At 43.1% G+C, this 24254-nt stretch overlaps 1 protein-coding gene across 1 annotated transcript in view; it reads right to left on the bottom strand.

Annotated features, from left to right (window-relative positions):
* Positions 1-1382: 1382 nt before the first annotated feature.
* The window catches only part of CAMK4 (calcium/calmodulin dependent protein kinase IV), a 307228-nt gene continuing 284356 nt past the window's right edge, over positions 1383-24254 (bottom strand). Inside the window, exons 9-11 of the mRNA XM_037901535.2 lie at positions 18143-18269; positions 14431-14583; positions 1383-11551 (exon numbers count right to left, since the gene is read on the bottom strand). Coding sequence (XP_037757463.1) covers positions 11387-11551; positions 14431-14583; positions 18143-18269 — 445 coding nt within the window. The 3' untranslated portion in view covers positions 1383-11386. The remainder of the gene's footprint in view (positions 11552-14430; positions 14584-18142; positions 18270-24254) is intronic.

Raw genomic sequence — 24254 nt, 5'->3', positions numbered from 1 at the left:
CTGGCTACAAGTCATGGCCCCACAGGTGAGGGAAGTTTAGCAGATCTGCAGAGGAATGGATCCACAAGCCCCAGGGCTGCATAGTGGTGTAGGGAATATGACTCTCCTGCATAGGCTCCTCAGATTCCCAGTCACCTCATGGTTTAGTTCTGACACATGCCCCTTAAGCTTATCACTTTATAAAATACAAGTCCACATAACATGCTTTTTCTGGTCACTATTTCTGCTATTTAAGCAGCACATTATTTTCCACACTGCAAGACAGGGGTGGTTGAGTAAGAAAGTCAGGGCATGTTGTGTGTAATACCAAGCCAGCCCTGAGGTTTGCTTGAGGCAATGTGTATATATTTTAGTTATATTTTGTTACTCTTCAATGACAGTTCACCATCACCCCAGGAAATGGAGGCATGTGTAGAATGTATGATAATATGCAATACTGTATTGTGGTACTTCTGAGAATGAGGCAATAAAATTAAAATGCTGGTAGACTAACACTAATCTCCCACTTAGGGCTCTGCACTAGCAGGGAAAGGGACTGCATGAGCTGATATTATCCACTGCTTTCTGGGAAGGATATTACTGCAGTAGGATGTAGCAGATCCGTTGAATAAAGATTTTCATATACATACAGACACATATGTAACATTTTGACCCATCTCATATTTTACACAGCCTGCCAACTGTTCCCCAACAAAGTCCCACTCAATACTTACCAGGCCAGCTTTGCTGAGTAGTGCAAGAGGGTTATTCAAAGCTACATACCTGAATCAGTCAGAACACTCCTCTGGTTTGGTATGGCAGATTGGAGAGGAGGCTGTCAGCCGTATTAATGGAGCTATATATACAAGGTGTGGGGGTGGGTGTGATGAGAAATTTTTTTTTGGTTAAAACAGAAGTTGGGAGCAGGACTCCTCCCCATATAAGGGACCAATGCATCAGGAGCTTGCTTCACTCTCTCATAAGTATGTGTGAGAGTGGCTAAGCCATGGTTATTGACAGATTTTGTCTCCTCGGGAAGTGACCAGTGAAGAAGAGGGACTTGAGGCTTTTTTCCCCTTTCTCATTGCCCAGGTAATAAAAATAGAGACTTTCATGCAAGCCCACCAATAGCAGGGTGGGATAATATAGTGTTTTTGTTATGGGAGTTTACTGGTTGGTGGGTCCTTGGATTTTTCATTTTGGTGGGCTAATTTATATGTATTTAAATTTATGAGCACTTTTTTTTTCACCAAAATTACATTTTGGGGACTTTTTCCATAGGCACCCTGGTTCTCTCAGGTACTGTACCACATGGTCCTGTACAGAACAATGAAATGCAGTGACCGCATAAGACAATACAGAATGCAGACTAACTAGAAAGCCCTTTTTAATTATTTTTTTAAAAAAAGAGATGGTCACCTTCCTAGCATTGGGAACTTTATTTGTAGAATGTGTGCAATAGAAAATAAAACCAAATTAGAGGGAGTGGAATAGCATTAATTCCTTTGCTGCTTACTATATTATTGTGCTATGATGGTCTCATCTGGAAACCACAGAAATATGTAATTCTAGAGGAACTCACAGCACCACTGGCTCCTGATTCTAAAGTTTATATTAACCTACATAATTAGTTATATTTACATTTAGAATGTTTTATTTTCAGAGATTGACTACAGCACAATTAGGTCCTGATCCTGCAAAGATGTACACACATGCGTCTCCTTCCAAACTGTGAGTAGTTCCATTGACTTCAATGGGCCTACCAACGTTGGATAAAGTGAAGTGTGTATAAATCTTTTCAAGTTCTGGCTTCAATGCTGATATCTCAGATCTGTGTATCTCAAATATGTGAGTTGCTGCACTCTGCTCTCCATGTCACCAGTTCAGAGACCTAAGGTCTCAAACTGGTGCTATGATCATAGGACATCTGCAGATCTTAAGCCTCCTGGGCCTCTTAATGGTGAAAGAGGTTCCTCCCAGGGGAACGATAGAAACTTAATACTGTTCCAGCCTAAGTGATACTGTGCCTGACATTGTTCAGGTGTGTCCAGGCGGGGGTGGGGCCAAAGCCTGAGCCCGGCTGCCCTGGGTTGCAGGAGTGGAGGGGAGTAGGGTGACCAGATAGCAAGTGTGAAGAATTGGGACGGGGTGGGGGGTAATAGGTGCCTATATATGACAGTACCTCAAATATAAGACTGTCCCTATAAAATCAGGACATCTGGTCATCCGTGGGGGGGCAAAGCCAAAACGTGAATCCTGCCACCCCAGGCAGGGGAGGGAGGGGTAAAGTCTGAGTCCCACTGCCCAGGGCTGAAGCCTCAGTCTTCAGCCCCCACCCCAGGCAGTGGGGCTCGGGTTTCGGCTTTTGCCCTCGGCCCCAGCAAGCCCTGATGACCCCATTAAAGAGAGGTTCTGACCATGGGTGGTAGGTGAATGAGCCATTGGGGGAGGCTAGCCTCTGACCCATCCCCCTCTGCCTGAGACCCTCCCCTTCTGTCCCCCTTCCCTGCTGGAACCCGGAACACCTCCTCTGAAGCCGCTAGTCCCCCCATGTGCCCCCATCCCCGGAGTGCCGGGTAGGTGGCATGGTCACTTTCTAATCACACAAATCTGACCACCCTAGCCCTGAGGCCCTGCCTCCACTCACTATATTCCCCCTCCCTCGGTGGCTCACTCTCCCCAACCCTCACTCACTTTCACTGGTCTGGGGCAGGGGTGCGGGCTCTAACTGGGGGTGCAGGCTCTGGGGTGGGGCCAGAAATGAGGGGTTCAGGGTGTGGGAGGGAGCTCCAGACTGTGGCAGGGAGTTGGGGTGCAGGAGGGGACTCCTCCAGGCTGGGGTGGGGCAGAGGGATTCAGCATGTGGGAGGGGCTGTGGGTTGAAGCAGGGGGTTAGGGTGTTGGAGGGGGTGAGTGCTTGGGATGTGGGCTCTGGGGTGGGGCCAGGGATGAGGGGTTTGGGGTGCAGGAGGGAGCTCAAGGCTGGGGCAAGTGGTTGGGGTAGGAGCTTACCTCAGGCAGCTCCTGGTCTAAGGGCGCCGCAGCCGGTCTAAGGCAGGCTCCTTGCCTGTCCTGGCTCCGCGTTGCACCTCGGAAGCGGCCAGCAGGTCCAGCTCCTAGGCGAGGGAGCCAGGAGGCTCTGCATGCTGCTTTCACCCACAGGAACCAGTCCCCTAGCTTCCATTGGCCGCGGATCCCGGCCAATGGGATTGCAGAGCTGATGCTCAGGGTGGGAGCAGCATGGTGCCAGGACAGGTAGGGACTAGCCTGTCTTAGCCCTGCAGCATTGCCGATCGTACTTTTAACGGCCCGATCGGATTTTTAACGGCCCGATCGGCGGTGCTGACCGGAGCTGCCAAGGTCCCTTTTCGACTAGGCATTCCGGTTGAAAACCAGACACCTGGCAACTCTAGATGGTGGTGGAGAGGGAAGAAAAACAAGCAGCAATTTGGCCTTTCTTAACATTTGTTAAATGAAATCAGAATTTAAAATGCCAAACTATGGAAGAGATGAGTCCCTCTGTGTTTGATATTTAAGTGTTGGCAGATTAACATTTTGGGACTGTGAGTTGCAAGGTTGTGTGTGTATAAGCTGGGGCAGTTGACATTCACCAGCATGGCAGGCACTCTGCATCCATCATCTACAGTGTTAAAGAGGAAGAAACAATTATGCTCAGAACTGAGGGGGTCTGTTCTCTTCCTGATGTGCAAACAGAAGGTTAGATTCTAAGCTGCACCCAATGTCGGCTGGGCCCATGCTCAGCTGGACCCCCTTGATGTCATTTAGAGCAGCCTTAGAGCTGACTTAATTTCACTAGAAGTTTGTAACTGCAAAGGGCCATGACACCAGCTGGGGATCACCAAAGCCCAACATTTCTCCAGCCATGCCTATATTCTTTGGCCACGCCCTTCCTGCATTAGATAGCCAAGAGAGCTGGGGCACTCCTTCCGGGCCAGCTTTGTGCTGGCAGACTGGTACAAAGGGGCCATAGGATAATAGAAAATCTAGCTCCCAATATTTATTAACCTAAGTCAAAGCTATAAACCTTTATTGAGAGAATAGACCCCTTAGAAGGAATTTTGTCCTGAAGTAAGTGAGCCACATTAATTGGAAACACTATAGCTTATCTTCCAATTGAGAAATATTGGAAAATGACATGGAATGTCTTTAAAAAATTGCTGCCATGCTGAATGCAGACATGACCACTACGATATTTTTCAAGACTGTAACGAAATGTAGTGATATGTTTGTGTGCACTGAAGTCAATTAAAGTGGCCTGCTTGTGTCTGCAGACAAAATGTGGCTGCTTCAGATATTCTATTCTGTTCTACATAAGTTCTTATACTATGCTTATCACCACAGTTTCTGAGCATGTTCCAGTAATGGATTAAGTGACATGACTAACATCTGTCACGTCCTGGGAGAAGTGTGTGCAGTGGCGTGTTTTGTTATGGTATGTTTTAAAATATTTTATATATATGTGTGTGTGTGTGTGTGTATGTGCACACACACACGTATACTGCTATATGTTTATGTCATGAAGGCAAGGTCAAATAAATGTGTCTTGCACTTGATATCAGTGCAGACCCTGCATTAATCTTCATGAAACTATACTGGCTGTAAGGTTTACTTCCTGCAATGTTAAGTGGCACAGTTCTAACAACTGTGTTTGTTATTTAAATTCTTCTGCAAAAGAGGACAAAGACATTATTTGTGTGGATCATATTTTAAAAAGTAGCTTCAAAAACATATCCTGAAACATCTCAAATTATAGAGCACACAAAAACTGAGTACGACGAATCTGAAGGACTTGCTCAGTTAGAATGTAACACAGCTATTTTAATGAAGGTCCAGTTGTGTATGTCTCTTAGGCAGTCTCTTGAATTAGGTATCTTTCAGATTTTAAACCTTATAATATTTTTTTCCTCACTTCAGTGTATAAATGATATATCACCTGGGTGTTGATAATCCCATTGGCTGAGTGGTGGACACAGTTTAAAACAAAAGTAGAATTTGCAATAATTAATCAGAAAAGCTACAGCCTTATCACAAACAAAGAGTTTATGTACATTGCTTTACAGTCAGTAGAGCAGATCACTCCTATAGAAGGCAAAAAGTAAGAGCAGTGGAAGTGTGTATAGTGGCATGGTCTAAGGAAAGCCCCCATGTTCTGTATGCCCGCTCCCAAAAAAGAGAACTGTGCAAAAAGGAGCTCCAAGCAGCCTTGATCTACGCATTTCAGTGCAGGATATGTCGGGACTCCATTCTGACATCATGAATAGGGCCCTGTGTGTGTCATGGAGGCTGTGGAAGTCACGGATTCCGTGACTTCTACAGGGACAAGTGATAAGTGTGCCCTTGTTGCCAAGAAGGCTAACAGCATATTGGGCTGCATTAGTAGGAGCATTACCAGCAGACTGAGGGACGTGATTATTTCCCTCTATTTGGCACTGGTGAGGTCATATTGGGAGTATTGTGTCCAGTTTTGGGCCCCCCCCCATAACAGAAAGGATGTGGACAAATTGGAGGGAGTCCCGCAGAGGGCAACAAAAATGATTAGGGGGCTGCGGCACATGACTTAGGAGGAGACGCTGAGGGAACTGGGCTTACTTAATCTGCAGAAAAGAAGAGTGATGGGGTATTTGATAGGAGCCTTCTATTACCTGGGGGGTTCCAAAGAGGAGGGAGCTTGGCTGTTCTCAGTGGTGGCAGATGACAGAACAAGGAGCTATGGTCTCAAGTTGCAGTGGGGGAGGTCTAGGTTGGATACTAGGAAACACTATTTCACTAGAAGGGTCGTGAAGCACTGGAATGGGTCAACTAGGGAGGTGGTGGAATCTCCATCCTTAGTGGTTTTTATGGCCCAGCTTGACAAAGCCCTGGCTGGGATGATTTAGTTGGGGTTGGTCCTGCTTTGAGCAATGGGTTGGACTACATGACCTCCTGAGGTCTCTTCCAACTCTGATCTTCTATGATTCTAAATGTGGCTGACCCCAGGGCCACCCAAGCAGCTGGCTCTGCAGCCAGCTGCTCAGGTGGCTCCAGGGCCAGTGACGCCAGCCACTCCTGGAGCAGCCCTGGGAACAGCCACACCAGCTGCTGATCCGGCAGCCCTGGTAGTAGGTCCTGGGTGGCTGGCCAGAGCAGCTGTGATCCGCGGCCCCGGGCAGCAGTCCCTGGCATGCTGGAGCTGATGCGGTCCGCTGGCCCTGGCAGCAGTCCATGGTCCCCGGCAGCTGGTGCCACTGGCCTGGGCACTCCCCCAGTAGCGCCTCCCCTCCCAAGATTTAATCACAGGCATTTTTAATATAAGTCATGGACAGGACACGGGCTGTGAATTTTTGTTTATTGCCTGTGACCTGTCCATGACTTTTACTAAAAATACCCGTGACTAAATCGTAGCCTTAATCATGAACTATGGTGTGTGTGGAAGATGAGGGAATGTATATTGACAACTCAACATTCTTATTTGGGATTTCCTGAAACTCTGGCTGTACTTGCTTATTAGTGCCAATTATCCACTGCCATGCTGGTCATATGGAGTTCCCATCATTCTGTTTTCCTTTCTTATATGTGCTGCTGTCCAGTAGTGGGTACTGTGGTATAAAGCCCTTCCTGTGCGGTTATCCACTTCCCCTCCTGTTTCCTTTGATTGCTGGATTGACCTGTACCTGTTTTATTAACAGTAAGCCCACTATAAACTTACAGTAGTATAACTGTCATGCAGGGGTGTGAAAAATCTATCCCTGGTTAGACAGCACTATGTCAATGTCGGGGCTTCTCCTGTCGACATAGCTACCGCCTCTTGTGGAGGTGGATTAACTATGCCAATTTATTTATATAGCGTGTGCATACTATGGCAATGGGAGAAGCTCTCCTGTTGGCATAGTCGCGTCTTCACTGAAGTGTTACAGCAGTGCAGTTGCATTGCACTGCTGCAGTGTTTTAAGTGTAGACCTGCCCTAAGTGATGCAGCAGGCAGGTAGAGGTGAACAAAAGAGATCTTTATTAAGTATGTAGTGGCCAGTGTTACAGGCTGAGGCTCAGACTTTGATGTGGCAAGCAGACTGGGCCCAACTTGTATTTCTGACTCAGTCCCTCCTGAAACCTCACCCCTCTTTCTCCAATTCCACTCATTCTACTACAGTATGCATAGAGCCTTTCATGGCAGATTGCTTACCAACCTTTTGCCCTTATACGTGCAACATACATGCTGGTTGGCTCTGGTCATTCCTTTCTGCATATCAGCCTGGCTGCACATTCTCAGAGCAAGGAATGCCCTTTCTTTTGAGAGCATTTTGGGTTAGCATTTTTTGCCCCATGTGCTCTTTTGCACTCAGGGAGGAGATCATGGGCCTAATATACACAAACCCATTACAGTGCACTTACATAAAGTAGGAATAAAAATCACAATGTAACAAGCCAACATCTGAATAATTCATTGTTTTCTTGTGCTTTGTAACGATTCAGTGACAAGTGAAGCATTCCAAAGGATCAGAAATCTTTAATAGCTTTGGACCCAGTCTTCCACATTTAATTTTAAAGGGATGGGCATTCAAACAGAGGAGGGTTGGTTTTTTTGCATATAATAGCATCAGATTCTCACTCTGGATAGTTGAAATTTAGTTTTGTGCATGCATTTCATGGACTGATGATATCCTCTTTCTCTAAGAAGTTCTGCTCTGTTCAGATACTCTAAAAATGAAGGTTTTCCAGATCAGTACATCTCCCCTGTTTGTGACTGAAGAGCCCTACTGAGAGGTTACTTTCCAGCAGAGGAGGGAATTGGCACAAAATCAAAACCAAACCACATGATATCCTTAGTAACAGGTGGAATCTCAAGAGCGTAAGAGTTAAAGTAAGTCCAGTGGCTTCAGAGCCCGAGCATCATCCTGAGCCACAACTCAAAGGCACTGTCTTACACAGCTATTTTTAGAGTGCTGGCACGAGCCCCGCTAACTCAAGTCTGTCCTCTCAAGCTGGGAGACTCACCGCCAAGGGCGGTGTAGACATACCCTAAGTCAGGGGTGGGCAAACTTTTTGGCCCAAGGGTAACATCTGGGTATGGAAATTGTATGGCGGGTCATGAATGCTCATGAAATTGGGGGTTGGGGTGGGAGTGTGGGCTCTGGGGTAGGGCCAGGAGTTCAGGGTGCGGGAGGGGGCTCCAGGCTGGGATTGGGGAGCAGGGGGGGTGAGGGCTCCAGCTGGGGTGTGGGCTCGGGGATGAGTGGGTGGGGGTGCAGGAGGGTGCTCCGGGCTGTGATTGAGGGGTTTGGAGGGTGGGTGGAGGGATGAGGGGTGCAGGCTTGAGTGGTGCTTACCTCAAGCAGCTCCCAGAAGCAGCGGCATGTCCTCTATCCAGCTCCTATGCAGAGGGTCAGCCAGGTGGCTCTGCACACTGCCCCATCTGTAGGTGCCGCCCCTGCAGCTCCCATTGGCCACGGTGCCAGGAGGGGGCATGCCTCTGCTTCTGGGAGAAGCATGTGCAGAGCGGGGCAAGACCCCCGACCCCCGCTCACCGGCTGGAGCAGGGCAAGCCCCGGATTCTGCTCCCCAGCAGGAGCTCAAGGGCCGGATTAAAACATCTGAAGGGCCGGATGTGGCCCTCGGGCCGTACTTTGCCCACCCCTGCCCTAAGTGGTGCCAAAGTCCCAAGTCAGTGCCATGACAAAACCTGCTGGTGGGTGACTTATGAGAGAAAAAGCAGTGTGTGAAAGATTCCTTGCGCATGCATACCTCAGCAAGCTGCCACTCCTATTGTGTAATGTTCCACTGCATAAGTCAGGCACGCTGGTCATATACAGGTAATTCATACATCACAAGCATCTTAATTATTTGATGTTGAAGATACTAAAGGGGAAATTAGGCAAAGTGTGTACAAACCTCATACAGCCCCTCACACACAAATACCATGCTGCCTGTATTCTGCTGTCAGAGATGGCTTCTGTTTACACACATTTGGTTCATACTTGTCATACGTTAAAGACAATCTGTGGTGTAACTAATCCCAGAATCATCTGACATACCTATTAGGACCACGGTTTTATCCTGCACAAATGAAAACGTATTTCAGATAAAGGTATCTCCATTCAAGGAAGATGATCGATAGACTCTTGAAGTATGGAATACCTGTGCAGCCTGCTCTATCTGTGGAAGTTGGAACAAGCTAACCAAAATAAAGGAAAACCCTACATCAGTTCAGTCGCTCCTATTGAACTAATTGCTGACTGAACACTACCAGTGTTGCTACTGTAACCAAAGGAGAGACCAGGTGTGAGAATGCATTCGTCCTACAGCCACCTCCAGGGGGAAAAACAAGCCAGTAAAATGGTAGGCAGTGGGATGTACTCCTCCTCCTACTCCCAGTGGTTGTACCTGTAGGGAGTATTTTTTTTCAAGTGAAGATCTGCAAACTCCTCCCTTTAGCCTATTCAATCAGATCTGCAAAATCAGATAGAAGTCCTGCTGCCATTATAACAGGAAGAAATCTGCCAGTGTTTTCAGCATATACACTTATTTTCTTCCAAAGAGCCATGTCTGGGAAAAGGATGGGCACTTGTGCTTTAAAATTCAGCTGCACTTGAACACCAAATCTTTGTTGTACAAATGTAAATAGCGAGTACTGTGCATTAGAAAACTCAAGATTACCACTTTGCAATGATGTTTCCCTTTCAGACAAGTTATTTTTCTGTTTTAGCACAGATATTTTTATTTAGCAAACCTACCATATGAATAATATTTCATTACCTTTTATTTTAATTTCAACAAAAGACAAATTACTCTGGCTTCTCTCAGTAGCTGAAATAGTGTTGTTTTTTGTTGTTGCTGTTTTTCAAGGCAAATTTTGCTAGGCAAAGCAACTTCAAAACAGAGCAAAAGAGGAAGACTGAAAGGATTATTAGGGTCTTGGGTAACTATCAGTATTACAAAGTATAACAAACGCAAATGGCACTGACATACTTCAGCTTCTTTATGTCATTTCTGTAATATACCAATGCATTATGACATTCAGGTACTATCAAAATAATTAAATACATATTGATGCTGATTTTCAGTTTTCAGTTCATATCAATTATGTCTCACATATGATCAAAGTAAATAAAGAGCTTGGCCCTGATCCTACAAGCTGGTCCATACCCATGTATCTTAACCAAAGTCATGGGAGCTCCCCAAAGGCAGGGGTGCTGGAACAATTTGTGTAGTGGGGGTACTGAGAGTCACTGAACCAAACTGTAAACCCTGTATATGATGGAAACCACTTCAAGCCCAGGGGTGCGGCAGAACCCTCAGCAACTCTAGTTGCAGCACCTATGCACACAGGTGCAGGGATCTGCCCATATAGATCATTTTACAGGACTGGCTCCTTTATTAGCAAAATCTGGACTCATTAAGTCTGTACTGAATGATGGAAAACTAGTTAGTCATGAAGTCAAAGCTTCAGGGTTGTATGTATCTATTCATCTATCTAGGTTCTTTACAGTGATGAGCACTGATAAGTATCTGAGTGCCTCCCAGGAGTAAAATCACCCTGCAGTAGAATAGCTTTCTTCAAGTATTTAGAACTTATGGAATTGCAGATTTCCCCCATAAAAACATTTTCTAGCTGCACGGCTTTATAAAGTAATGAATAAATACAATGGCATCTTAAAAAGTTGCGACTACCTTAATCATATTTTATACTAATCTATCATTTTGTTTTGCTAACATTTTACTAGAGAATGAAATGGCAGAAATCAGACTAATTTTGGTTATCATTAAAATACTGTATATAAACTGTTAAAGGTAGAGTAAGGCATTCTCAACACGAACTGGAGGAACATACAGTTTCATGGCCACTAGAACTAATTTAAATTTCTTACCAGGATTAGTGGAATGTTTCTGCATATAAATCTCTATACTATGTTCTCCTTGTAAACACTTTATAAATATTACTGATAAAAAGCTCAACATTTCAGATGTCATTTTAAAAGCATGGGCTTGACATCAGTTCCCATTCATTTACTGTGAGATTATGATTCGGAAAGGAAACAGTTTCAAATAAATGATTTCTAGAAGATGCCTACTTTTGTAAAACAAAACGAAATAGTATTCATTTCAAACGTCACCTCTAAACACTCTCTAAAGGTATATGAAGTGTATGCATTAATGTAAGTAGTATTTACTGTCTCATGTTTCACTTGTTGGTATTACGGCAAATAACATTGTATCCATGACATACCTGATAGGACAATTTACTATTTTCATAAGCAGTCACATGCATTGAAGTTAGGACCACCAGCTGGTGCATTTTGCACTCCAAAGCAGAGCCACCAGACAGGCCAGACTTACAAATCTTTCTTGCTGAAGGGCAAGATAGCTGGTGCATGAAATGACAAATCTCAGCTGAAAGAAGAAAGCAAGTGACCTAAGGCTTCTCTTCTGACGCTTCTTCTCCTTCCTGAGTAGGTTTCTCTTCAGGTTCACCGTCTTGAACTGGAGACGGATTACGGCTGGGCTTATTGCTGTCGTGGCTGCTGTGACCACTTGCACTCCCAAGACGAGTTGATGCCACAACAGCTTTCACTGCAGCCTGACACAGACAGACAATTGAAATAAAATCCATGGCATCTAACACCAACTTAGTCTCATATGATCAGGGAATTTTAGTACATTTATGCTTCGTGTTAATATCCAATTAACTAATAAAATAAATTCTAACATTTGAAACAATTTAATGACATTTGAAACAGACACTATTTCTGAAGACTAAACCTTGACTAGCATTAATAGAAACATTTTTTCAGACGTTTCTGAACCTAATTTAAAAATAAAATACACCTATCCACACGGGAGGACAAAGAACAAACTTGTGTTTTTCCCACAAGTATATTCACACTGATTATTTCACAAAATATGCCCAAGATGAAGTGGCTATTATTATTATTTATGTTTGTTATAGTAGTGTCCAAAACATGCTAGGTGCTGTATAGATATATAGATAGACTCTGGCACAGATCCTTGCTGGTGTAAATTTAAGGGGAGGGATTGCTCAGTGGTTTGAGCACTGGCTTGCTAAACCTAGGGTTGTGAATTCAATCCTTGAGGGGGCCATTTAGGGGTCGGGGCAAAAATTGGGGATTGGTCCTGCTTTGAGCAGGGGGTTGGACTAGATGACCTCCTGAGGTTCCTTCCAACCCTGATATTCTATGAAATTGTCACTGCTCCAATTTACACCAGTTAGGATCTACCCCTTGATCCCTGCCTGGTAAAGCAGATATCCTTAAAAAACAAAAATATATGTAAGGGGGCAAGTGGATACTTGACCCAGTAAAGGAGGTGGCAGCCATGGAGGGATTCAAAATGTGGGATGACTTGCTCAGATTGATGGTCTAGAAACAGAACATATTACCTGGTAAAATGATGCAAATTAAAGATAAGTGTAATGACCTTTACTTTTGGTTCTACTATATATGTAAACAAGAAACAGTTCTGATCTACTCTACTAGAACTAACATTAGGGTTAATTCTGGAGTTTACAGCATTATAATTTTATAAAAATATGGCTTTCAACAGACAAAGAAAAACTAAAGTCCTTACATTGGTCTTATACAGGAGGTGGAGGTAATTTGATATGTATCATTACTTGTATAATTGTAGCTATATGTGTATTATTGCATATACCCTTATTGATTCAGTACCTAGATTTATATTTCATCCTTAGTTTTTTTGGAGAGCGATTTAGTTTTCATGCTATTAGCTATTTGGTAATTCTGTTCTTGATGTAAAAACATTAAAGAAATAAACTTATAAAAAACCATAGTTCTAATTAATCTCAAGTCTTGGGGTTTTTTAAATGTGTCTAGTTCAAGGTCTGAAAATAGATCTGTGGTGTGAGAATACAAAGAGAGTCCACAATGAAATACACAAAACAGACACAAACTTTTCTTAGACTCTTAGAACAATAAATGTAGAAGTTGACTCAGGAGGAGTTAATTTTGTACTCTTCAGGAAGTGCACTATAAAACAACAACTTTAATGGACATATGTAAGCCTGCTCTCTACAGGCTAAGTGTCACTGTGAATTGTGTCTTCTCAGGATCTTTGTAAACACTTCACAACAGTTCTGTCCTCTTTTTGCCAACTAGACTTTCTCCGTCACATTCCCTAATAGCACTGAAAAATGAGAACAAGTGAAATGTAAGGGTAATTTCTTACTTGTGAATCTGTCTGCGCATGGACTGGATAGTTCCCAGTCCAGAGGCTAATTTATTATTTCCATCTGCCCATGATGATGAAGGCATCTCTAAATTATGGCTCCACAATAGCTGTTATTCATAAATATTGTGCACAAATACTCTGTGAAATCTCTTCCAAAACGAACACTATAGACACTAAAGACCAACGTTAGTAGAACGAGGGGGAGAACTGCAAACTCAAGTCAGTTAGGTGCCTAACTGCCAGCTGTGCTTTTGAAATTCTCCCCACTCGTGCCTAAGTCTTGTATGCAAGTATCCCAACAAAGGGGCAAATGGGTGTTTATTGGCCTGATCCAATTCCCATCGAAGTCGCATCTGCACAGCTGGTATAATGGTTCAGGTGTGGAGGGTATATAATTACCCCAATACTTGTGAAGTTACCTGTAACAACAGGGAACTGCATATTTGGGCATGAATGTGCATATTTGGTATGCACAACACAGGCATTTAATTTTGAAAACTTGCCCCTCTGGGTCATAAAGTAAAATGCTCTCAATGTATGTCTCACATTCCCATGGATACCTGTGGGAATGGCATGTGCGTTTCAAGGGTATCATAAAGCCAAAAATATAAACCATTAATAAAGTAAAATTTTAACCAAACAGATTAAGCATCTTCCAGGTTTTAGATGTAGGACTCCATGAGGAAACCAGTGAGTCACCTGCTCTGATTTGGGCCCCTGCCAATCAGCACTCTAGGGATGGAGCATGCAGTACTAAACATAAAAAAGTCTTTAAAAAAGATTTTTAAAAGCCATTCCTATTCTAGAGACCAGGTGGGTGAGCTAATATCTTTTACTGGACCAACTTCTGTTTGTGAGAGAGAGAAGCTTTTGAGCTTACACAGAGCTCTGTGTAAGCTCAAAAGATGATCTCTCTCACCAACAAAAACAAAATGAAAGATATTACCCCCCACACCTTCTCTCTCGAATATCCTGGAACCAACACACCTACAACAATACTGCAAACATTTCTGTTCTAAGCAGTTTCGTTTCTATAGTGCTTACAGTCAGCTCTGCACATTTCCACTTGTCCAGCTGCACAAAATGAAGGGATTATCTTTAGCTTTTTCATCTTCATCAGTTTTTATAGAAAAAGACAGAGAAATAGACTTTTTTTTTTTACTGAAGTCAAAAATTTTCCTGAAAGTTTTGTCAGGCTTCTTAAATAGTCAATGCTGCCGTGTGCTTTTAAAGTTCAGTGCAGAGACTTACCTTTAGTTTACGCCGCGCATTGAATTCTTGAAGTTTCTTTTGTGCATTGTCCATATGTGCAAAATTGGCTGCTTTTCCTGTGACCCAGGGGTGCTGCAAAGCTTGAAAGGTCGTGAGGCGCTTCTTAGCATCAAACACAATCAACTTTTTAACCTATGTCATCAAGAAAAGAAAAAGTCAACTTTCTTCCCCAAGGATATGTAGTAAGACCTACGTTATGGGGTTTGTTCTTGGTTTTGTGAAGCTGCTCAATGAAAGGTTCTCTAGGAAATAGACTATCATTTTTGTTGCTGTACAACAAATGGATTCTAGAACTAGCAGACTCAACCCTGGAACATAGGTTGTTACTACTTACCTTAAACATGGAGATAATACTAAGTGTATTGCTCAAAGACACAAATGTGATACTGAAAAAAAAACTTTAAAAACATTTATTGGCGTTGAACACTATGCTGTGTGAACTAGTGCATTTTCATTACAGCTACAGTCGGTGAATGCATTTGTCTAAGCTGCCAAGGAGAATATAATGCCCAAGTTGCAATATGTTAAATGGTTAATGGTAAATGGGCTTAAGTATAAAAGAGAGAAAGAGACAAAAGCAAAATAAAACACATTCACTTTGATTTTTGAACCTCCATGTACCAATTTTCTTGATTTGCTTTTATTGTAGCTCAAGTAGCTGAAAGCAGTTTACCAATGAAAAAAATAATCCTGCATGTACTGTAAGTACAATACGCAAATTGATTGTAAAGTATGGCCATAAGAAACATTGCATTTGAATGGGTAAATATGCTTATTTGATAACTTAGGTCAGGACTACAACTGACTGCAAGGCTACATTAGAAAGAATATCAGTACACCTAACAAGTTTTAATGTTATTTATAGTGAACAGCTGTGGGGATTAGACTACAGTGGTTGAAAGAGGCATTTTGCAAATTTGGGTTCAAAACTGTGAATGGAATACCATGGCTAGTGGTGAAGGTGAAGTGATAACTGAGGTGTGTTCTGTGAATGGTGTCATATAGTCTTTCACTACCATGAGTCCTTGACTTTCAGGAGCACCATTGCTCTTTCTACTGAGTCTGGAAAAAGTGCTTGGCACACCCATTGACTTTCACTAGCTCTGTGATTGTCCTTGGATCCAAGACTCACCTGTTGGCAGCCATTAATATCTTTCAACATAACACTTTTTAATTTTAAAATTGCATTTAATAGGCTTAAATCACATATACCTCAAAATATTGTGTATTTCCTGAATCACTCTCTTACCTACAGTATTTAGACCTCTACCGCAGCAGAATCAGGGCCCTATTTCAGTAACACTTCACTTGCTATCAAATGTGGGTTTTTAAAACTTTTGAGATTTAAGATTTAAAGGTGACTGGTAAGTTTTTAAAAATATAAACCAAACTAATATTCCACACAAAAAGCCATCTTTTCAAAGTTAGGCACATGACCTCAAGTACATTTGTGCATGCAAATACCCACTGGAAGTGTGCAAAATAGGGCGTGGGTTTTTTTTTTTTTTTTGAAGCTCTGTGTACTCTTTCTTTACACCCTATAGAATGTACTCTACAAATGCGCAAGTTGTACTAGGAATATGGGCTATGCATCATTGTTCACAGCTCAATGAAAGCATCTGCTCAATGCACAGTGGCTGGTCAAAAAAGTAAACAGCATTTAAAATGTTTAAAGGAACTGAACAGAAATTAATACAGGGTCAGATTCTATCAGAGATGGCAATTCCAGTCATCCTATGGAGGCACAGGTAAGCAGCAGAACCTGTACAATTCTGCTTATTAGAGCTTTATCCACATTAGCAGGAAATAGGTAATAGCAACTGCTGTAGGCAAAGCTCAGGTATTTTCATCACTGCGTCTTCTAGACCTGCTGTGAGCAGAGTTAGATGACATAGATTCAGCTATACTAGTGTTTCCACCATTGCTCCAACTGGTGGAGCTGCACCTATGTTAGTGCAATGGTGGGAAATTTCCTGAAAAATGCTACTACAGACGCAGCCTTGGCATGTGGAAGGTGTGGGGAGCTGAGCAAACAGGTGTATGCGGTGAAGCTGTGTTCCACAGGTGTCCATCCACAGCAGGGCAGAGGGGCATTGTAATAATAAAATAAAGTAGAAAATGTTTTTAAAAAAGTGTGGACAGAGGAGGAGGACTGTAGCCAGTGGATCTAAAAATACACAGATCTCCTGGCTGAACACCCTTCACGAGCAGTGTGCACTGTGGCTGTGGAGCAGCTCTGCTACTGCTCCATGACTTAAGTGGGGGAAGGGGGATTCTGTTTATCTCCACCCTGGTGGAATTCCCCCACAAGGACTCTGAGGGAAACACACTGCCCCTCCTGAGAGCACGTGAGAGGGTCACTGTCGTGTGTGCACCCTTTGAGTCCAAGCAGCAATTCTGGATCAATCAGTCAGAATGCCTCTTTGTGGCTCCAACTGAAACGCAGCTGCTCATCCCTCCCTACAGCATGGGTTATGGCTTCAAAGCCACAAACTGCCTCAGTCTCTGGTCCAGGTTTTACTTCCAACCATTCAGAATTGAAAATATGAGCTCCATTAGAGCAACTACGCTGGACCAACTTGCATAAATGCTGTATGCACACAAAGACCATCCGCTTAGCTCTACGGCGGGATATTGTTTAGCTGACAGAGATGTAAATGGCATTTTCTCCATCTCAGAAATATTCTAAATCTAATACAACAACAATAAATACTTCAAACCTCTACCGTGCCTTTCAGCTGAAGCATCCTGAAGCACTTTACAAACATTAATTAATGTAGCGTTTTATGGCACAGTTTGTACAAGTGATATGGAACTGAACATTTGTTGTTGTAATTTTAATGAAATAACTAAATTGTGTACGTATCATTGGGTAAAAATAGAAGTTGGACATGTTCATCTTTGTAGATCAGTATCTTTTGGATCCAATTTACTTTACCCAGTAATCAAAGGCTATAGTGCAGATAAAATGCTAAGGCTGGAGCACTACTAATGGATCATACTTAAGGGCAATGACTGACTCACACTCATCTACTAAAAACTGATCACAAAAAGCTCAGAAATGGACAGAATCTTATAGTCAGCAACAGCTGGGGCCTTTGTTATTTAATCTTTATAAGGAAAAATGTTCAAACGTGAAACCATACAAACTATGGGGGGGGGATCTAGTTTTTATGGCCCTTTTGAGGTTGAAACTCCATGAAGAAAGAAAGAAATTGAAAGAAAAAAAAAACCCGACTCAAAGAAATGATACCTACAAAAAAAGTCAGACACTAGAATCTTTTGCCAGGTTCTTTGAATATTAACCTGATCTTGAATAAGTGATGTATGATGTAGTGTGGGGACTTTTTACTGTAATTTAATAGACTTTTTAAAAAAAAATACATGTGCTGCAATAATCTCTGAATTTCTACAGCCTAATTTACAGGAGTACTTAAAAGCCACAGCTTTAACTGATGTCAGCAGGGGCAAGAGGTGCTCAGCATCTCTGAAGTTCATGCCACTGGAATCTATGGTGATTATTTCATTTTAACAAATTAGTCTTGATTTGCAGGCAAACAAGATAGGCAGGAATCAAAGTGAGATGAAGATATATGTGAAAAAACTCCACACAAATACTGTTTGCCTTTGGGGAGCGATGTCACATATGCATCGGAGAAAATGCTACACTTTGTGTTCTTGTTGTACTTACCAAATCCTTGGCATTTAGAGACACGTCATCCCACCAGGGGGACACAAAGTCATATTCACAATTCAAAATTCTTTTAAACATGTACTGGTCTCCCCTTTCATCATAGAATGGTTCAAATCCACAAAGTCTAAGGGGAAAAGAGAGCGAAATTTATCAAATATCTAAGTGATTTCAGGCTCCAAGGAACATCCCCCTATGTGATTTTTACCCACAACACAGCTCTTTTCCCACTCTGCCTGTGAAAACAGAACTTTTTAATTTGTTTAATTAAAAAAACAAAACAACAACAAACCTTTCCTTGGGTCTTTATACATATACATACTTTAAGTGGTCCCTATATGTATATATACATTATAGGCAGGGCTGATCGCATCACCTATTATTAAGGTTGCCTGACACTCTCCATTATAAGATGTGTTTTCAGTTGATTATAACTTTGTCAGAGTTCAACTGTTTGAGCTGAAGTTGTCCATGCTGGGTGTCTGCCTCAGGGTGGATTTTTTTGGAAATGTTCAGGCAAAATAGTTCAGTTGTTTCTGTTGCTAGGAAGAATGGTGTTTGGCCCATGTTAAAAAATTCTGGTGATCTTGTCTTTCAGATGTTCTTGCACCCAATGCTTTGGAGCAGAGACTTGACATTTGGCAGGGGGAGGTGCCAAGTCTAGGTCCAGGCATCTGAACTGAGAGCAGGGAGACGGTCTCTCCTGTGATCTCAATAACACCCTGCTGGGCCCAGGCAGCATGAAGGAGAACTTCAGAGGGAACAAGAATTGGCTGGGACAAGGAGCCTCGTGGAGAGGAAGGACAGAACCTGGGATTGGGAGTTGGGGTGCGGGAAGATTGGGACTGGCTGGGCAAGGCGATTGGTAATGGGAGCCAGGGAAAGAAACAGGGGATGGAAGTGGGGGGACTGGGAGCCAATAGTTAGTGGGGAGACTGAGATTGTATGAGGAGCCAGAGCGGAGACAAGGACAGTCTGGGCAAGGAAAATGGGACTGAGGGGAGAGGGGAGCTAGATCAGATGAGAAGCTGGGGTAGAGGGGGAGAACTGGGAGTAGCTGGGCAAAAAGACTGGGACAAGGAGCTTTGGACAGGGGCAATACTGAGATTAGATGAGGAGCCTAGAGAGGGAGATTCGGACTGGGAGCCAGTGACGATGAGGAATGTGGGCAAGGGGTGACTGCCAGGAGGCTAGGGTGGAGGAGAAAGATAGATTTGAGGAGGAGCCAGGAAGAGGAGAACTGGGACTGGCTAGGCAAGGAGACTGGGGACAAGGAACTGAGGTGGGTGAGGAGACTGTGAGCCGTGAGCCAGGAGACTGGAACTGGGAGTCCAGAAGGGTGAGACTATAAGGTGGATAGAAAGCTGGCTAGATTGTCGGGCTCAACGGGTAGTGATCAATGGCTCCATGTTAGTTGGCAGCCGGTATCAAGTGGAGTGCCCCAAGGGTCGGTCCTGGGGCCGGTTTTGTTCAATATCTTCATTAATGATCTGGAGGATGGTGTGGATTGCACCCTCAGCAAGTTTGCGGATGACACTAAACTGGGAGGAGAGGTAGATATGCTGGAGGTAGGGATAGGATACAGAGGGACCTAGACAAATTGGAGGATTGGGCCAAAAGAAATCTGATGAGGTTCAACAAGGACAAGTGCAGAGTCCTGCACTTAGGACGGAAGAATCCCATGCACCGCTACAGACTAGGGACTGAATGGCTCGGCAGCAGTTCTGCAGAAAAGGACCTAGGGGTTACAGTGGACGAGAAGCTGGATATGAGTCAACAGTGTGCCCTTTTTGCCAAGAAGGCTAACGGCATTTTGGGCTGTATAAGTAGGGGCATTGCCAGCAGATCAAGGGACGTGATCGTTCCCCTCTATTCGACATTGGTGAGGCCTCATCTGGAGTACTGTGTCCAGTTTTGGGCCCCACACTACAAGAAGGATGTGGAAAAATTGGAAAGAGTCCAGCAGAGGGCAACAAAAATGATTAGGGGACTGGAACACATGAGTTATGAGGAGAGGCTGAGGGAACTGGGGATGTTTAGTCTACGGAAGAGAAGAATGAGGGGGGATTTGATAGCTGCTTTCAACTACCTGAAAGGGGGTTCCAAAGAGGATGGCTCTATACTGTTCTCAGTGGTAGCAGATGACAGAACAAGGAGTAATGGTCTCAAGTTGCAGTGGGGGAGATTTAGGTTGGATATTAGGAAAAACTTTTTCACTAGGAGGGTGGTGAAACACTGGAATGCGTTACCTAGGGAGGTGGTGGAATTTCCTTCCTTAGAAGTTTTTAAGGTCAGGCTTGACAAAGCCCTGGCTGGGATGATTTAACTGGGGATCGGTCCTGCTTTGAGCAGGGGGTTGGACTAGATGACCTCCTGAGGTCCCTTCCAATCCTGATATTCTATGATTCTATCACTTCCCCAGGCGTGGGGAAAAGACAGGATGACACAAGGTCAGGTTGGAGGGGATGAGGCAGAAGGAATCACACTTGGGGTGGGGGGATGGGCAGAAGAGTCTATGCCCACTAGAGCACAATATCCTACAAAGCCTGGAATAGAACTCAAGATTCCCAAGTCTCACCATTCCAGTTACTCCATTAGCTCAAGTGGCAAAAGCCTGTGCAATGGGGCTAAAGGTATCAACTCTGATGATGACTCATGTGGGTGTCAATCGGATGCTCTGATGGAATTCCTGTATTTTCAGTTTGCTTTTTAAAAATCTTAATAAATCACATTAAAAATACTAGAAACATTAAGATTCAGTCAAGCACTCAAAAGTTAGGAAGTACCACAGTTAAGGTTGACTGTGTAACCTTAATTCAGGCTCCTTGGAGTATGTATTATGATACCGTCTAATTACATGACTATATACCATTTTTTCTATGGAATTTGTCTCATTCATTGCACAGATTGGACCTACTCTGGGGATGAATCAGGGTTGTGTTGTGATGGAGGCTGTTGCCTGTAGGACCACTGCCTTGTTTGTTGCAGATGATGGAAGGTGCATAGAGAATGACGGTGGGGACTACAGGAAGATAAAGGATGGTTCTCTAAGTTAAGGCAGTTGAATGCTGCCCTGGAGAAATGGATTCTGTCCCTGCCTCTGCCAGAGAGTTACTGTGTGATTCTGGGCAAGTCATTTAACCCAAAATTTTTACTGGACACTAATTATGTGCACATCAGTTTTTGGGGACTGATGAGATAGCCTAGGGTCCGATGTGCAGAAGAACTGAGTACTCATAGCTGTAACTGAAGTCAATGGAGCTGTGCTTTGAACATATATAGTGCTTTATAAAAATGCTACAAATACTCCGAAAAGTCAGGTCATAGGCATTTCAAATTGGGCATCCAATATTAGAGGATACTTTTGAGCTTAATCTCTCTGTGCTCAGTTCCCCACATGTAAAATGGTGATAACATCATCCCCATACCTCCTCTGGGTGTTATGAAGAAAAATTCATTAATGTTTGATGCACTCAGGTACCACCGCGATGAACGACATAGCAAAGCCCAGGAGGAAATTAAGAATTCTCTCTTCAGAACACAGTTTGAACATTGTGCGGTAAATAAGCCTAGGGCCACACACTGAACAATGGGGATAAAGCAAAACACTGAATAGCTGCTCTTTAAATGAGCATCATCTATTCTCTGCACTGAATGAGGTAGGGATCCTGTGGAAAGATAGTATGTAATCATGTAATTTCAGACTGTATTACAATGCATATGTACAAGGGGGCTGAATTAAGGTTAAATTAAAATACAAATTGACCAAAAAACCCCAAACAAACGAACCAAAAAAATAAAAAAACCACAAAAAACAACCACACATACCCAGGAGATTGAAAGCTAGTTATTTCACTGGATTGCTTGGGCCAAATTCAATAAGTCCAATCAGTGAGTTCAATAAATTCAATAAATCCAATAAGTGAGTTTAGCTTTAGAGAAACGTACACTTTCCTGCCACTTCATGATGTATCACACATAAACCCACTCGATAGACTCCCTTATTCATACACTTGCACCTATTTAACATTACATAATTTATATGTCTCTGAATTGGGTCCACTGATTACAATCCTGCTCCTACTGAAACCAGTTGTAGAACACCCAATTATTGTATACAACGGTTGGACTTAAATATGGTATGTACAATGCATTCCAGTAATTTATCTGAATAATGATCCTATTTGCAGATGAGATACATTCAACAATATTTCAGATGGAAAGCAAAGACACAGAAATGAGTGACAGTTATATAATACACTGCCTCTTGTTTGCATTACACTGTAATCAGGCTTATCATTTTACAGTAATCTCCCATCTAATCAATAAGTGTCCTGACGCTACAGAGGATTAGTGTATCTGCTGTCATGTTGCCGGTAAATATGACAGGTAACACAAAATGAAGATAAGAAAACAATGAACTGTGAAGAAAGTGAAGAGTAGTGCTATCAGTTAAATACAACAGTAAACTCCAGTATCTTAGATTTGAAAAAAAAATATTTTGCATGCTATCCTGTTTTTTAAAATGAGTGAGATGCATTAAAGCTCAAGGAACTAATGTTCTGAAAAAGTAGCGGCTTGCCTGTGGGTGGAGTGGCTGCATCGTGTTATATAGCTAGCACAGAGACACCAGCCTAAGAATATTCTTAGAACGGTATTCATGCACAAGGCTGGCAGAGGTGGGTTAGACTACAGCAGTAAAATCTTTGAGTGCTGTATTTAAGTAGGTGGGAAGGAGTGGACTGCTGTCCTCTTGACCTCTTCACCCCATTTGTCTGCTTCTCCCACCATCATCTTTGTACTGGCCTCAGTGATGCCCTTTTCCCATGGAATGCCCTCACTCAATTGGTCTGTAAGGTCAGAGCCCTATCAAAAGCTACCAAGACACGTAGTAGAAATTAGGTAACTAATAAGAAGCAAGTCTGAGGAGCAGAGGCAACTGATATTTATTTATAAAACAAAACAATATATTTAGTGCACATAAAATGTACATGTTTTGGCTGTATCTTTGTTCCCAACTTTTCTATATGGCTTGTCTTCTTAGCATATCATGGGCACTACTGGGATATAAATAAAAAATAATAGCAATCATGCACCCATTGACACACAGAAGGTTTATGGCTCAGATACTCTGCTGTGCTAGGTTTCAGAGTAACAGCCATGTTAGTCTGTATTTGCAAAAAGAAAAGGAGTACTTGTGGCACCTTAGAGACTAACCAATTTATTTGAGCATAAGCTTTCGTGAGCTACAGCTCACTTCATCGGATGCATACTGTGGAAAATACAGAAGATGTTTTTATACACACAAACCATGAAAAAGTGGGTGATTATCACTACAAAAGGTTTTCTCTCCCCTCACCCCGCTCTCCTGCTGGTAATAGCTTATGTAAAGTGATCACTCTCCTTACAATGTGTATGATAATCAAGGTGGGCCATTTCCAGCACAAATCCAGGTCCCCCCCAACACACACACACACCCCGCAACAAACCCACTCTCCTGTTGGTAATAGCTTATCTAAAGTGATCACTCTCCTTACAATGTGTATGATAATCAAGGTGGGCCATTTCCAGCACAAATCCAGGGTTTAACAAGAACATCTGAGGAAGGGGGGAGGGGGGTAGGAAAAAACAAGGGGAAATAGGTTACCTTGCATAATGACTTAGCCATTCCCAGTCTCTATTCAAGCCTAAGTTAATTGTATCCAATTTGCAAATGAATTCCAATTCATGACCAGAGAGATTGAAGTGTTCTCCGACTGGTTTATGAATGTTATAATTCTTGACATCTGATTTGTGTCCATTTATTCTTTTACGTAGAGACTGTCCAGTTTGACCAATGTACATGGCAGAGGGGCATTGCTGGCACATGATGACATATATCACATTGGTAGATGTGCAGGTGAACGAGCCACTGATAGAGTGGCTGATGTGATTAGGCCCTGTGATGGTGTCCCCTGAATAGATATGTGGGCACAGTTGGCAACGGGCTTTGTTGCAAGGATAGGTTCCTGGGTTAGTGGTTCTGTTGTGTGGTATGTGGTTGCTGGTGAGTATTCGCTTCAGGTTGGGGGGCTGTCTGTAGGCAAGGACTGGCCTGTCTCCCAAGATTTGT

Source organism: Chelonia mydas, chromosome 5, assembly GCF_015237465.2.
Source record: "Chelonia mydas isolate rCheMyd1 chromosome 5, rCheMyd1.pri.v2, whole genome shotgun sequence".
NCBI classification, from domain to species: domain Eukaryota; kingdom Metazoa; phylum Chordata; order Testudines; family Cheloniidae; genus Chelonia; species Chelonia mydas.
This window is presented reverse-complemented; position numbering and strand designations above follow the sequence as displayed.